Source organism: Onychostruthus taczanowskii, unplaced genomic scaffold, assembly GCF_017590055.1.
Source record: "Onychostruthus taczanowskii isolate IOZ18803 unplaced genomic scaffold, ASM1759005v1 scaffold4, whole genome shotgun sequence".
Lineage (NCBI taxonomy): Eukaryota > Metazoa > Chordata > Aves > Passeriformes > Passeridae > Onychostruthus > Onychostruthus taczanowskii.
Genome location: NW_024501459.1, coordinates 21,759,799 through 21,774,628, shown reverse-complemented (window position 1 = coordinate 21,774,628; position 14,830 = coordinate 21,759,799). Strand labels below are relative to the sequence as shown.

The 14,830-nt window shown below is 45.4% G+C and overlaps 1 protein-coding gene across 2 annotated transcripts; it reads left to right on the top strand.

The window, feature by feature from the left end:
* The first annotated feature begins 8,871 nt into the window (after positions 1-8,871).
* Positions 8,872-14,315, top strand: ZNF706 (zinc finger protein 706). 2 transcript variants are annotated; one of them, XM_041412888.1, is made up of 4 exons: positions 8,872-9,031; positions 11,964-12,100; positions 13,297-13,404; positions 14,011-14,315. In XM_041412888.1, the coding sequence occupies exons 2-3, from the start codon at positions 11,966-11,968 to the stop codon at positions 13,390-13,392; spliced, it is 231 nt and encodes a 76-aa protein (XP_041268822.1). In that variant the 5' UTR covers positions 8,872-9,031; positions 11,964-11,965; the 3' UTR covers positions 13,393-13,404; positions 14,011-14,315. The 2 variants fall into 2 exon arrangements, with proteins under 2 accessions (XP_041268822.1, XP_041268821.1); XM_041412887.1 differs by lacking the exon at positions 14,011-14,315 and having other exon boundaries at positions 8,897-9,031; positions 13,297-13,933.
* Positions 14,316-14,830: the final 515 nt, after the last annotated feature.

The window sequence follows — 14,830 nt, the reverse complement described above, 5'->3', positions numbered from 1 at the left end:
GCTTTGTCCTAACTGTTAAAAACCAAGTATTTTGCACTGAGAAGGTTGTTGGCTGAAGTGGTCACAGGTTTCGAGCCACAATGTCTTTGCCCAGGGCAGGATGCTGAAGCGTTGGGGTCTCTGTGTGTTGTGCAACATATCCCAGAGACACTGCAGACACATCTAACATCAACACTGAGATTTAAGAATGCAGCTGTCCCATCATGAGACAGCTGAGAGCAGGGGATCCAGCATGTGAGGTCAGTGTATTCCACAGGATCATAAAAAAGCAGAGGTGCATAATGAGCCTGCCAACTGTGTCCTTCACTGGTTTTTCAGCATTGCCATATAATTTTCCCCAACAGCCCTGAGGAAATTCAGAAACACATGACCAGAGTCTTTCCCCTTGCCTGGGCTGTCCTAAGCACAAGGGTGGTTCCTCCCATCTCCTCCTCTTTCCCAAGACAAACATTTCTGCCGTCTTTGAAGGTGGATGTGGTAAAAAGCCACCTCCAGTGCTGAGACAGCAGAGCCATATGTTCTTTCCCATATCATCATGTTTGCCTAAGCACCTCGCCCTGCACAGCACCTCTGTGGAGCAATGAGAGCCACCGGCTCTCCAGCTGTGTAGAGCACTAAGGTCGTTTCCTGGCCCAGGGTGGAGTTGTGAGCTGCAGTGCCTGTGCAGAGCATTAGCAAGCCTCTGTGCTGGCAAGGGGCTGCAGGGTTGGAGTGATGAGGAAAAAGTGATCCAAGCTTCAGAGTAGCTGTGTCAGCCTTAGTCCCTCCACTGGTGTGTTTGACATGCACAGCTGCACCTGGCTACTGCTGGAGGCTTCCGAGTCAACAGTGGTGTCAGGGCACCCACAGGAACTAGTGAATGTCAGGCTTTGTAGTGTTGGTTGTGGAAACTTTGCCTAGCATATGGGAAGGGACATCTAGAGAAAGATCTGAGCACGGCCCTCGGGACTTCAGGGCACCCAGTAAAGCAGTCAGGACAGTGAGACCTGGACCTGGTCACCCTGGGGGGCAGGTTCTCCGCAGCACAGTCTTGAGAAGTCAAAAGAGAAATACAGGTGTCCTGTTTATCGGCTGATGGAAACCAGACTGGGAGCTGACTGCACAAAATCTCAAAAAATAATTGCTGATGGGAAGCCATCCTCGCTACCAGTCTTTTTTGGTAGTGCTAGTCCCATGAGGACCTGTTCTTACAAAGTACTATTCAATACTAGTTTAAGTTCTGTCTGTTTACCAGACAGAAAAGTAAAAAAAGGATTTGATCCTGATTTTAAATATCTGTGGAAAAGATTTCTCACACCAAGGAACTCTTTACAGTAACAGAGAAAAATATAAAACCAATATAAAATATAAAACCAGGCTAAATTCATTTTGCTTAAAGGTGCACATTTTAAAATAGGGAACAGGTGAAGTTTGCAAAGGCTAATGTTGTGCAGGCAGCCTTTGGTTTGGGCTTTGAACAGGTGGAGTTGTTACCATGAATACTGGAACGTAGGGGACAGTACCAGGAAAAGCCTGGGACAACTGGAGATGTGGGAGTAGGAAGGCTCAGGTGAAGGATGTTAAGGGGTTGCAGTCTTGGTTTGGGGATGGAGAGAATGAAGCTTGCAGGTATTTAAGCTGCTTCTGTCTATGCTTAGACAGGATCAGGCCTTTGTCTTCTTGACTATTGGAAGCACTGTAAAAGACACTTTTCCACTGGGACAAACAGGCATGTCTCCAGCACCAGGCATTTCCACTTCACTTCTTTATAACTCTTTAGCCAGGTTACAAGAGCAGAGTTTTTCAAATCAGCTTTGCAGACCAGTAGTCAGATTAAAATTAGTCTTTTTTTTTTCCTTTTTTAACCAGGTAATTTAAATGAGAGCTTTACATTTTTCTAGCCTAGGAAATATTAATGGGCAAAGTCTGTACTTATTGTTACCTCACAACCAGCTCTTGGGACTCTTCTTTAAGTGCCATTCTGCCTGATTAGAGATGTGCACAGAGTGTTTTCACAGAAGCATTAATTCATCCTCCTTGGTTTTCTCCCACAGTTTCCAAGGAAAAGCCAGGCTAAGGGACAGAGTGAAAAAACAGCCAGCCCTCTGCCTGTGCTGCTCAGACACCAGCCATAAAGCAGGAAAAGGATTTTCCATTCCTCCATCCCATGGCAGTCTGTCCCAAGAGTACACTTTTGAGCATCTACAGAGACATGACTTCGTATATCCACAGTAACTCAGCTGCAGAAGTTCTGTCAATTAGCACAGACATTCTGTCTTGCTGCCCCATAAGTAAAGTCTTTTACCTCTACATAGCTGCCATCCTTTGGAATTGCTGGCTCCTTCCAGGAATGTGTTTTCTGTTCTGCTCCACATCCCATAGCACATTCCTCTGGTGCAGCAGTCTGCGATGTTTTGCACAAAGAAATGGGATCCAGTGGCCTGGTGCAAACCAAATCATTCCCCTGATTTCTCTTGCCAGGTCCTGTTTATCCACCAGTGTTTGTTAGCTAGACCTTACTATGTTCCAAGCGCTGTCAGCAGCTGGCAGGAAACACTGGCAATCAGAGCAATCCCCACAGCTCACTTTGCAGCAGGCTCTTTGGATTCCTGCCTTTAAGTCATGCAGTGATTCCAGAGTGAGTGTAATGGGGCATCTGAAAAGGAGAAAGTTGAAATCCAGCAGATGTTTCTCACTGATCTCTTCCTGAAGCAGCAGACTGCTGGGACTGAGCCAGCACTGCTAACCTGGGAAAACCAGCAGTGCGTGTGTGGCACTTTTGGATGTCCAAGGCTGCTTCCCTTCCATGAAGAATATCCTACAGCTGCAGAGCTCTTTCCTGTGTACTCTCTGTGCTTATTCTCTCATGTGGAATTCTGACATGCACCTTTGGCCTTTTGCTTCCTTATCCTGCAAGATTTTACGTGCTGTTTGGAAAACATGAAGAGCTTCCCATCCTGCCCTTAGCAGTTCTAGAATGCAATGAAATCTGCACACAGATAACTGAAAAACAGATGGAGAGGTGGATGAGAAGTAATTGCCCCTTCCTCAAGGTACAATAAGCAGCTACCAAAATATTTCCAGTACGAAGCTGGAGCATTGCAGATGGGCTGAAGAAGAAAGCAGAGACAGTGAACACTTAAAGCCACCTTAAGACAGAGTCATCTCTGTGATGTGCAGCCATTCAGAAGCACAGGCTGAGGGATGCATTTCTCTTCTTGAAGCTAGAGGCCACTTGTCAACAGTGTTGGCATGTTTGTGAGAGGTTTTAATCACAATTGCTGCAGGTTTTAACATGCATGTGACACAGTGTATGGATTTTCTTTATGCCTCATACATGTATTTGTATTGATGGAGAGGAGGGAAACCTTGGTATTCTGAATTAATTTAAAATGTACAGATGTATTTGTTTTCATGATAAGACAAGGACTTGAACACATACAAGATTCAAAAGCATGAATGGAGGGCACAGGCAAAAAAAAAGGGAATGATTAATTGGAATGCATTTAAAAATAGTAACCGTACGTAATGCTGAGCAAAGCTAAAATCTATTTTAAACTGTTTATACAGAACGGAAGCGTATGTTCTCAAGGTCTCCAGTTTGTCTATGTGGGTTGGTCAAAAAATTGTGACATGCTGAGAAAGGCATTTGTGCTTTGTTGTTTTTAGCAAAACTCACTTCCAACAAAATGGATTTAAAAGAGGAGAGACTGCAAAATACGTAAAGGTCACAAGGCAATCTTGGCCCATGCTCTCCAGGAGGTGCATCTGCCTTGAAACGTTTCAGGAACAGCATCTCCATGCTTCTGACTGCCTCCATCTGTCATTCTTCAGGAGCCTTTTCCTCAAGCCCTCACATTTTTGTCTCTCAGAGGATATGGGCAGCTCCTTATTCCATCCTCCCTTGTACATTTTTTTGCACTTACAGTGGAAAGGAACACTCACTGAAGCAGCTCTATCCATTCTTGCTGGAAAGGGTCAGGCACTATGGGAAGAAAAAAAACAACCTCCAAACCCAGAGAAAGGACAATTAGCGGTAGTCTCTATGCCACCAAAATCTACCATTGACTTTGGGACACTTCCTTGGGTTTGTCCTAATTTAAGGTTTGGTGGCAAAAGTATTTCTGCAGGCTGCCTTGTTGCACTAGAGCCTAAACCCATGGAAGAGGCAAGGTAGAAGTGAGAGTTATACCAACTTTTGGAAAAGGTTTACAAATGGCCACCTGGTACACTGCCAACTCCCTCGGGGTGCAGAAGAAGGAGGCACTATCCTGCTAGGAAGGATAATGTCATTCTTATTTATGTGCTTCTGGAGTCTGCTGATGGGACCAGGAGTACTGTGAGGAGCTGTACAGGGAGGCTGGCAATGTGGTGGACATCACCCGAGGTTGTCCTTGTTCTGGAGGATGCCATCCATCAGGTGTCCCTGGAACAAAGAAAGCAGCAGGCAAACGGGGCTGGTTCTTTCAAGCTAGTGTGGAATTGCAAGGGTACCACAAGCATGAGGTGCCCTGCCAAGAGAGCTGCATTGTTGTGCTGGCTTCTTTCCAAAACAGAGCTTAATCTTTGGCTTACCTTCTCAATTTGTTCATTCTCCTTTTTTCCTACCTTCATTTTCCATTTTTAAACCTTGTGGATCAGCATAGTGTACACTACAGAACACCTAGTTCTACAGCAGCATGCAAAAGAAGGCATACCATCACGTGCCTTAAAATACATATTTCTGCAGTATATATATTGTGACTTGATATCATCTCATGCCAGTGCAGTGCTAAGAATCAATTGAATCTGTGAGCCAAATATGTGATTTAAGATCTCACAATTGTTTGGGATTTGCCACAAGAGCAATACTGTTCAAGCCCATGGGGTGCCCACACCCCAGCTCTGGAGAAGTAGCACACAGCAATCAGGGTCAACAGAGGGCCAGGAGTTAATGCTGTGTCAGGGAGGCGTGAACTGGATGTATGAAAGCTGGAGGTGTGGCTGTGAAAAATGCCTTTACAGGGAAAAGAACAGTGTGCAAACATGTGGGGGAGGGAGGAAGTGAAAGTCCTCAAAGCAGAGAAAGGGTAAATGAGCAAAACACCACTTGTGAGGCCCCCAAGTTGGATAGGCACTGCTGCACGACGTTTTCCATTGAACAGCACTAACTACCAGGATTACAGCCTGGCTGGGGCTCTGCCTGCATCCATGTCATCCTGTCCCTAATACTCAGCAATGCTGACTCTGATCTACCATTGCATCAGCCTTGACTATTCTTTCAAAGGCTATTGGGTTCAAAGCCAATCTCTCCCATTCTGTATTTGTGTCAATACTGGTCTGCATCCACAAAATCTAGTGAGCAGCTCGCTGTCACTTGCAGGCCCAGGGCATCTCCTTCCCTTTCCTTCACTTCTTTAGACGTGACAAGGGGTCGTGTGGGGCACCACATAAAGCCCCTCAACAGGAGGCACACGGTACCAGCATGCTCCTCCCTGCGAGCAAGGGCCAAGGGCAGCCCTTGGCCACAAGCCAACATTTAGCCAGTTGAGATGACGTTTGATGTGACACTGGGTCAATAGTGAGCACAGGAGCAAAGGAACAGGAAAAATACACCACAGTAAGTGCAGCAAGGAACGGCAGTGGGAGGACCTGGCAGATGCACAGGGGCTGATTCAGAAGGGAGATGCAGCCCCACCCAGGCTGTTGTGAGCAAACTTGCCCTGCACCTCACGACAACTGCTTTCAAAATGGGTTTAATAACACATGCCAAAATGCCACCTGGCTCCCAGCAGGGAACTGTGGTGTGGACACCAGTCACACCAGGGTGAGACAGCTCAAACTGACCTGCAACAAAATCCAAGTGCCAACAAATTGCTATTGAGCAGAACAGGCATTTTGACCTAATGGCAGAAATTGCACCGCTCTGAGGGCACAGGAAATGATGGAGGGGTGGAATCCAAGGGGATGAGAAATAAGCATGAGAATAACAATCATGACTGTTTAAAAAAAAACCCAAGAAACTAAGAAACAATTCTACCTCACAGCACTGGTCCTTCCAGTTTCCTTTGCTGCTTCCCTTCTCAGTAGTCCATCATTTTGGGGTTTATTTGATCATAATATTCAAGCTTGGGCTTAAATTGAAGTCTTGTTTCTCATCAGTTGCCTCATCGTGAGAAGATAACGTCTTTCTTTTTTTAAATTTTGACTATTTTTAGGGGCTACGTAAGGGCTAAAATGCCTTATCCTTAAGGAGCTGTGTTTTCTATGCATATGGTGCTTCCATAGATTTCAGTGAATTGTAATTTTGTTAGGTTTGGCTTGGGGTAATAAACACCTTGCATTTTGTCTACCCTTAAGTCCTGAGAAATGTTCTTGTTTTTCACTCTATTTTAATGCAGAGTACTTGGTAATATCTGTGGGGTTTGGGAGGTGTTTTTAAATTAGAAAACAACAATTAAACAAGAAGCACACAGAAAAGTGCTGCAGTGTATTTCTAGTAATTTTAAGATGCAACATTTCAGTCTAACGTTTCCACTTATTTTACTTTTTTTTTTAATTTTACATTTTAACTTCTGTTTATACTTTTTTTCATACACTCCGGCTTGTTTCACCTCATGTGGGAGCAACACAGAGGAGAGGAATTCCACAAGCCAGATAAACTGTAATTACCACAGGTTCATTTTGTCAGAGCTATGCAAAGCGTGGCGCGCACAGGCCCGCCGTGCCTCTCTAACAGCTCATTGCATCTACCCCATGTGTCCTTGCTAACCTGCACCTGTGCATGGAAATACCCCCTTTGGTGTGACAAATAAGTTTCAGGCAGTGAATCAATTTTTAAAAAATTATCTACAGTGAGCGGGAAGTTTTCCTTGTTATCTGAGTAGTAGAGATCTCAGCTTTGGGCACTTATATTCTTCTTTCACTGTGGTGTTTATTTATTTATTTATTTCTAACAGTCTCTTTGGGGATCACAATTGCAAAGCCATGATTTGGGCAATACAGGGACCAATGATGTGACCAGGACCTACAGCACAAAGTGACAGAAGACAGAGCAGAAAGAAAAACAGTCACAGTCCCCTGTCCTGCAAGATCTGTCCCTTGTTCTTGTAAAAGCAGAAAAAGCTTCCAAGACCAGCCAGAGCTCAGCATGTACTCGGGAGATCCACTTTATTTGAAATTCTTGTCTAGCCAGATGTATAGCAATGCCATAGTATGGGAACGTGACCCTTGAAAAACCCTCTCCAGTTTCACATATAAGGCCAAGAGTCCTTAAAAATAGCATCAGCCAGGACAGAAGCTACTTTTTCACTTATCAATCTCCTCCCTGATGAAAGCAAAACTTCATTCTGAAAGCCACCTGCTTGCAAGCCCAGGACACAAAATGCCTCCCCCTTCACACCACCCCACAAGCCCATGGACATAGACACTTTGAGTGGTTTTTTTAATAGTTGCTTATTTCCATGAAGTTCAGAACCCAGTGACAAGATCATTGTAAGGCAGTGTGGATTGCACCGTCCTGGTATAAGAATTTTCAGTGCTATCAGTTTAATGTGGAAGACATAGTTGCAAACAGGAATATTAGGAAGATTTTTTTAAAGGAGAATGTTAGGAAATTAATTTTTTTTTTTTTTATTTCAGGCTTATGTTTGACTATCTTAGATATAGTGACATCCAGACCAAGTGTCAGAAATCTACTATACAGCTCCCTCATAACTGCTGTCATGCCCTAGGCAAGATAATGGTCTAAAACCTTCACTGTATTCTTTAGGGATTTTTTTATTGTTGTTGTATTTTCCCCTCTTAAGAGGAGATTCCTCTACAATCATTCACCCTCAGCTCTGCAAAACATCAAGCCAACACCTTATAGTTCCTCAGGCACATTATGTTTACTGTTTTGCCCCAGACACAGAAGTGTTCAAGACTCCAGGTTTGGTAGGCACATTATGTTTGCTGTTTTGCCCCAGACACAGAAGTGTTCAAGACTCCAGGTTTGGAATCTCCAACAATCACTCAATGAGTGGCAGAATGTCATCTCTAAGCAGAGATGCTGCCTGCATTTCACCTTTTCCTAACAGGTGCATAAACTGAGCGGGCACAAACATCCAGCCTCCCTTTGGCTGAATCCGAGGAAGAGGTCCATGGAAAACAGAAAATAAAGAGCTCATTTATGCCTCCTTACAGGGCCTGCCTACATCTGTAGTCACGCCAGTCAGTAACTCAAATCACATGTGCAAGTGGATACAGCCTGTAAACTTCCTCTACGATCCTTGCAAAACGTGTCCAAACCAGAGCTACTGCACTTTAAACTTGAATAAAATTCTTCTCATCGCAGGCTGTTTCCTCTGCTTCACTTAACCCTTCAAGCCTACCCACGGGCCTCCGGTGTGAGCTGCAGCCGGAGCAGAATCCCTCCTCTGCACCGCCTTCCCGAGAGCCTCTCCGAGCCATTTATCCGGATGCCAGCGAGCAGGAGCACCGCTATTTTTAGGCCGCGCCCGTACGCTGAGCACGGAGGAATGTGGCTGGGAGCGGGAGGCAGCCCGAGGCCGGCGCTGCGGCCCCGCCAGCCGCGGCTCCACCCGGGCTGCGCTCCCGGGAGCCGGGCGGGGCAAGGCCGCCTGTCCTGGCTGATCCCGGTGCGCGCCAGGACCGGACCCCGCCCAGCGCGGGACTCCGCCGCGCCCCTGCCCGCAGCAGCGCAGGGAGGTCCCGAGGGTCCCGAGGCCGGGCTTGGCAGCCTCAGCCACCCAGTCCGGCTGCTGGCGGTGGAACCCCGCAGGGTCCTCCGCCGCCGGGACGCGAACCCGCGACCCCGTAAGCGCCGCGGCCTCCCGGCCCCGCACCCGCGGGTCCCGCTGCCCCCCCACGCCGGCGTTATGTAACGGCCGCGCGCCGCCATTGGCCAGCGCCGCCCGAGGCGCGCGGGCGCGGGGGCGGGTCCGGCGCGCGCGCACTGCCGGTCCCGGTCCCTCCTCCTCCTCCTCGTTCTCCTCCCGAGCGGCGGCGGCGGCGGGGCCGCGCGGAGCCTCCACAGCGCTCGGCAGGGCCGCCCAGCCCGGATCCCGCACGGGTGAGCAGCGCCGGGCAAGCGGAGCCGAGGGGAGCGGGGTGGGGCGGGGCGGAGAAAGGGGAGCAGTCCTGGCCCGGGGGAATGGGGACGGCCCGGCCCGGCAGCGGGGCCCGCTCCGCTTGTGGGCCGCCGCTCCCCGGCTGCGGCCTCCGTCCGTGTGTCTGTCTTTCCGTGGTCCGTTCCCTCCCGCAGTGCACGTGGTGGGGCTGCGGCCGCCCCTGCCCCGCCGGGCCCGCCCGAGGGCCGCAGGCCGGGCCGGGGGTCCCTCGCGGAGCGGCCGGCCGAGCCCCTCGCTCCCGGGCGGGGAGGCCGCGGGGCCTCGGGCTGCTCCGTGCCTCTGGAAGCGACAGCGGAAGCAGCTGTCGGTGTCCGGTTTTAGGACTTGAAACTCCGCTCGGATTCTGGTTACTTACAAGGAAATGACCCCGTGTGAGGTATGGCTGTGCTGCGGGTTTCAGCCCCGCTTCCCGACAGTGCCCGTGCTGCTGCTGTTATGATTTGGCAGCAAAAAATCCTGTTAGGATTTGGCAGCAGATTTTTTTTCCGTGTGTTCTGTTTCCTACGTGCTCGCGCGTTCTTTATTTGGACACAGCAGGCTGGTCTGCTGGACTCTGTGAGGGCGTGCCTGATAGGGAAAACAACACTTACCTGCCTTGTGCAATTGAAATTAGTGATTTGGCTTTGTAGATGAACTCACCGCTCTTTTAAACGAGCTTTGGGACTTTTTTTTTGTCACTTTCTTGGAATAATAATAGTCTAAACGTTATTTTTCTCTGTTTCAGAAACACTTTGTTTCAGCTGTATTAATGTAACGTGCAGTATTTAAACTCGGATTTCTGGTCTTGGACACTGTGTGGTGGTTGATATTTTTGAGCAAATGTTTGTAAAGGTCATGTTTTCATGTCTGTGACTTAACTAAAACCAGCAGTTGCCAAGTACCTAAAACGTCCGTGTGGTTGGCTGTTGTAATGTAGTACTTATCAAAGCACTAAAATACAAAGTAATGTGCAAGCGCTTTGTGAAAAGAATTCTTTTTTTGTTACATCTGAGTATTTTCTGTCGGGAACCGTCGGACTCCTGGACGATTGCTGTAATGGTGGTAAAATAGAAGTGAAATAAAACCTACTGTTCCTTCTTGTGTATGCAAAGCTATTGGCAATATATATATTTTTTTTTTAAATTTTAAGTGGGAATCCAGTGTTCTGATTGAGCCATGCTGTATATAAACAGCATGAGGCCCTGTCTGGGATGTTCTGAAGCAGTTGTGGCATCCAGTGAAACATAGACTTGGCACTGACATTGAGTGTTGTATCTTACAGAGGCTGTTGGATGCCACATGCATTTCTGTCTGTTTGTAAATGGAATTTGTGTTGTGTTCAATTTTATTAGCTGTATGGACTTCTGAATTCTCTTTTAGAATTCTGAAGTGGTGGGGGAAGAGGAGGGAACACTGAAGATGTAGTCTAATACTTCTGCAGAGGGTTACATGGTGGTGTTTGTTGCCATGAAAGAGCCGGGCTGTGGCCTCAGAGGTGTCTCTGAATCCACAAGAGCTGTTCTGGGTCTCGGGGCCATTGTTTTGCTCACATATTAGGCACACGTCCAAAAATTCCCACAATACTAGTGAATTTTCACATGTTGTTGATGTTTCATAGAAACTTAATTTTTGTAATGGTTTTTAAGGGCTTTTCATGCATATTTGCTAGAGGTCGGTCACTGCTTGGATGGGATTTTCTCTCACCTTGGGAGGCCGCCTGTCCTGATGGGAGGGATTGCATGACAGGCGTGCTGTAGCCATGAATGTGTCTGTCCCACAGGCACCAAACCTGGGGCAAGTGCCCAGGATACCCAGAGGGGCAGTGGCCAAGCAGCTGCCCTCCTGGGAACACAAGACTACTAATTGTCCTGAGAACAGTGGGCTTGGAGAGCTGTCCTGTGCTTGGGCAGTGTTGTGCTTCTGGGAGCTGCACAACTGAACCGTGCGTGGGCCGTGAAGGACTGGAGAGACACAATAGCAGAAATTGGGCTGCTGGGTTATATAACCACATGCTGAATCCTGTTCTGTTGGTGTGCCCAAATCCTGTCTGGTGTCTGCTCTGGGCGTGGGGTGAAGAATGAATTGGGTGTCCTGGTGGCTGCGTGCAGGTGGAGTGCACTGCTGTGGAATGTGATGCTCCCTGAATTGTGACACTTTTGTCTCGTTTTGTCTTCTGGTGGACCTTGTAATGGTATACGGCAGTAGCATTTACTTCCTTTGTGCTCCTATGTTACTTGCAGTAATGGCTTCTGATGGGGGCAGTCTTTTTTTTTTTTTTTCCAAGAAATCATATGCACATAAATGTGGCTGAAAACAAAAACACAATAGCCACCTGTAAAAATCACTTTCCATAAAGAGGAGTGACCTATTGTTCTTGGTGTTCCCAACTTCAAAGCAGCTCACAAGCACCTAAAACAGAAGACAATAACACATCTTGGGTAATACTTTGATTTGTCTTTCTTGAAACTTCTTTCAAGTTCCAGAGATAAAGGTTGAATCTTAATCTTTAATTTAAAAAAAAAATTACAAGCAACAAAACCCCTGAATTTTTCAGTACCTTTTGAAAAAGAGAGTAAGCTTCTATTAACTGTAAAGGAAACTATTCATTATTCTGACTCTTGAAAACACTTTACAGAAGTAGAGCTTGAATCTTAGTAGAGGAAGACACCTTAGAATGGCCTAGTAATTCTGGTGTTTATTTTAAGCATGACACTGAACCCAGAGGCTTTACATAGCAAAGAGCTCGAACAGATGTCTGTGTGTTTGAGTTATGGGAGTTGTAGGCCTTGTGGACCGAGCATACGACTGCATTGTGCTCATGGTTACAGCTCCTCAGTCAGATAGCAGCAGCAGTTTCTCATGTTTGTAGACTAAATGTCTTCTTTTTGTTTGTAGATATGGCTCGTGGACAGCAGAAGATTCAGTCGCAGCAGAAAAATGCCAAAAAGCAAGCTGAGCAAAAAAAGAAACAAGGACATGATCAGAAGGCTGCAGCCAAGGCTGCCTTGATATATACCTGCACTGTCTGTAGGGTAAGAGGAACTGAAGTCAAAATAGTCTTGTAGGGAGAGGTCTGTCTTCCTGCCTAGAACAGGATTTTTAGAAGATTTTATAATGGAAACTAAAATACTTAAGTGGTTGTCTAGCTTGTTGCTGTAAGAAGAGTGTTCATCTGTTATGTGACTTGCTTACAGATTACTCAGCCATAGTGGCATTTGAGATAGAAAATCTGAGAGGTCGTGTTCAGGTCTGGTTTGGGTAGTTATTTTGCCTTTTGCATTACAGTGGTCTGCATATGCTCTTAGTATGAGATAGAACATGTAAAAAGTGTGTTGTCAATTCTTGTTTAGTCTCGACATGGAAACATATTTTGTGATGGAATTGGCCCGTCTTGGAATCAGTGGTTATGGATGTTGCTGTAGAAAGGAGAAGCTGTGTGCCAAAAGCTTTAATGTAAGCTTGATACACAGTAACTTTTGCTAGAATAACTTACTTGACAAGAAAAAAGAAATTTGAGTGCTGATCAGATTGTCCTTTTCCTTCTGGCTGGTTTTCCTAAATGCTTCTTTTGGAGCTGAAGGAGGTACTTGCCATTTTCACTTCAATAGTCAGTCTCAGAATAGATCTCCCACTTCAAATGTCTTAAATAGGATTCCAAATTGAGGGTTGCTTACTTAAGTACTTGTAACCAGCTCCTCTTGTTGTGAAATCAGGCTGTAGTATCAATCACTTTGGGCAGTTGATGCCTGCAACTGAGTCGTAGCAAAGGTCTGAGATAGCTTGTGCCAAGTGGAGACTCGGTTCATGCCATATAAGTTCTTGGCTTACTGGTAAAATAAAGAAAGGGCTGTCATAAAGATTTGATTCTGTAAAGGATAAGTGTTTATGTTTAAGGTGTTGAAAAAGAAAATGGTGAGGAGGGAGGTTTTCCACCAAACCAGCCTGTGGAAGTGCAAGATGTGCAGGAAGATACCTAGCCAGAATAACACCATTGATGACCATGCCAAAGCAAGTGTGATAGTAGTGCTTAAAAGCACCTCTGAAAATTGGCAGTTAAATACTCCATCTTACCCTGCAGCTAAATTAGTGGTGCTCTGTCACTATAGCAATGTCATCAAGGAGGGAGTTGGCTTCTGGGGAAAGAAAATAAAATATAGTGGGGATTAGGTTTTGTAGTATTACTTAACTCTTGTACTGTGCATAAAGTTTAATGTCTCTCTTTAATCAGACTCAAATGCCGGATCCCAAGACCTTCAAACAGCACTTTGAAAGCAAGCATCCTAAGACTCCACTTCCTCCAGAATTGGCTGATGTTCAGGCATAAAGTTGTCTACAGGTCATTACCATAATTTTTAATTGATTGTCTGAGAAAGGTATATTAAAATTGGTTTTTTTTACCACCAACAACTGTGACTTAAAACTTGCTTCAGTTCTTTTAATATGAAAACTACTGTAAGTTATAGTTATACCCCTGAACTGTTAAAAATAGAAGAAAGAAGCAAGCTAGTTCTTACATGGGTGAAATGGCTGTGGCATTTCACTGTGCCCGGAGGTTGTTTTAAGAGGGATTAATGTTATTTCAAATGGTCATTCTTAGTGTTGTAGGAATACTTCATTATTTAGTTCTTGCTTTGAAATGTTAGTTTTGCTTTGAACAAAATACATCAGTACAATCTGTCTGTTACTATAAAACATGTAATGTAAACAGTTGTTTAGTATATTTCCAACAATGGAGCCTTTTTGTTCCTGAAGTGAATGCAGAAAAATCTGACTTTCTGTGTTGGCTGTAGAGGAGATTTCCCAGTAGGCAGTTGTTAGGCTGTAACTGAAAGTGGTTATAATAAAAGGCTGAAATAAGGTAAAAAGCAGTACTATGGTATTTCATTCATAAGCAGCATTGTGTAATGGTTCAGCTTAACTGAGTTGTTCTTGTTTTTTATAGGTGAAGTCATGACACCTATTGACTCTTCTACTGTCAGACCTTACATAACAAACCTGCAGCTGCTTTTCTAAAACTGTTGATCAGCAAAAATGAAGGGGCTACAGAAACATTCATATTTTTATGCTGTTCCCTCTTGGGCTTCATGCAAAGACAATTCTGTGTAAATGTACAGTTGTGCCCTATTTGGAAATCCTAAAAAATCAGTCCATACTTGTTATAAAAAATTTTTTACAATTGTAATTATATTGATGTTCATATTGTGTAAAATAACTCACTTAATAAAGTAGTACTTTGATTTTACAATATCACAGATTAACTCCTTGTAGAAATTCTGTTTCACCTTTCTGCATTATCTGCCTTATAAAATAATAAAATATACGAAAGTGGAATTTTCCCCATCCTGCCAAAACATGAGCAGTATCATTCCACTGCAAGTAATGTACATTACAGTAAATTAATCTTAAAGTGGAGAGGGAAGCTGCTCAGATTTACTGTCCAGTGTGCTGCCTGCTTGAGCCCAGCCACTAGTGGTCAAGCTGATGGCTCAAGGTGCAACACACCCCTGAGCAGCTGCATGAGAATCATGAGACTTCCTTCTACATTTTTGTCCTGTGTACTGGAGTCTTAAGTACTGCAAGCCATTTCGAATGGGATTCCTTTACTGTGAGGGATCATGTTCCTTGAAGTCATGCACTGGAGGAACTCTGGTTATGCTTGTTATCCTTTCTATTTAGGTAGATGACTGAGGAAGCTTGAGAGGTGGCAGGATTTAAATGCTGGCTTGAAAAATGCTTGCCAAATACTAGGTTAAAGCAACTCT

Coding starts and splice junctions, on each gene's coding strand:
- ZNF706 (XM_041412888.1), top strand. CDS start 11,966: ATGGCTCGTGGACAGCAGAAGATTCAGTCGCAGCAGAAAAATGCCAAA. Junction 12,101..13,296: donor ATACCTGCACTGTCTGTAGG/GTAAGAGGAACT, acceptor CTCTTTAATCAG/ACTCAAATGCCGGATCCCAA.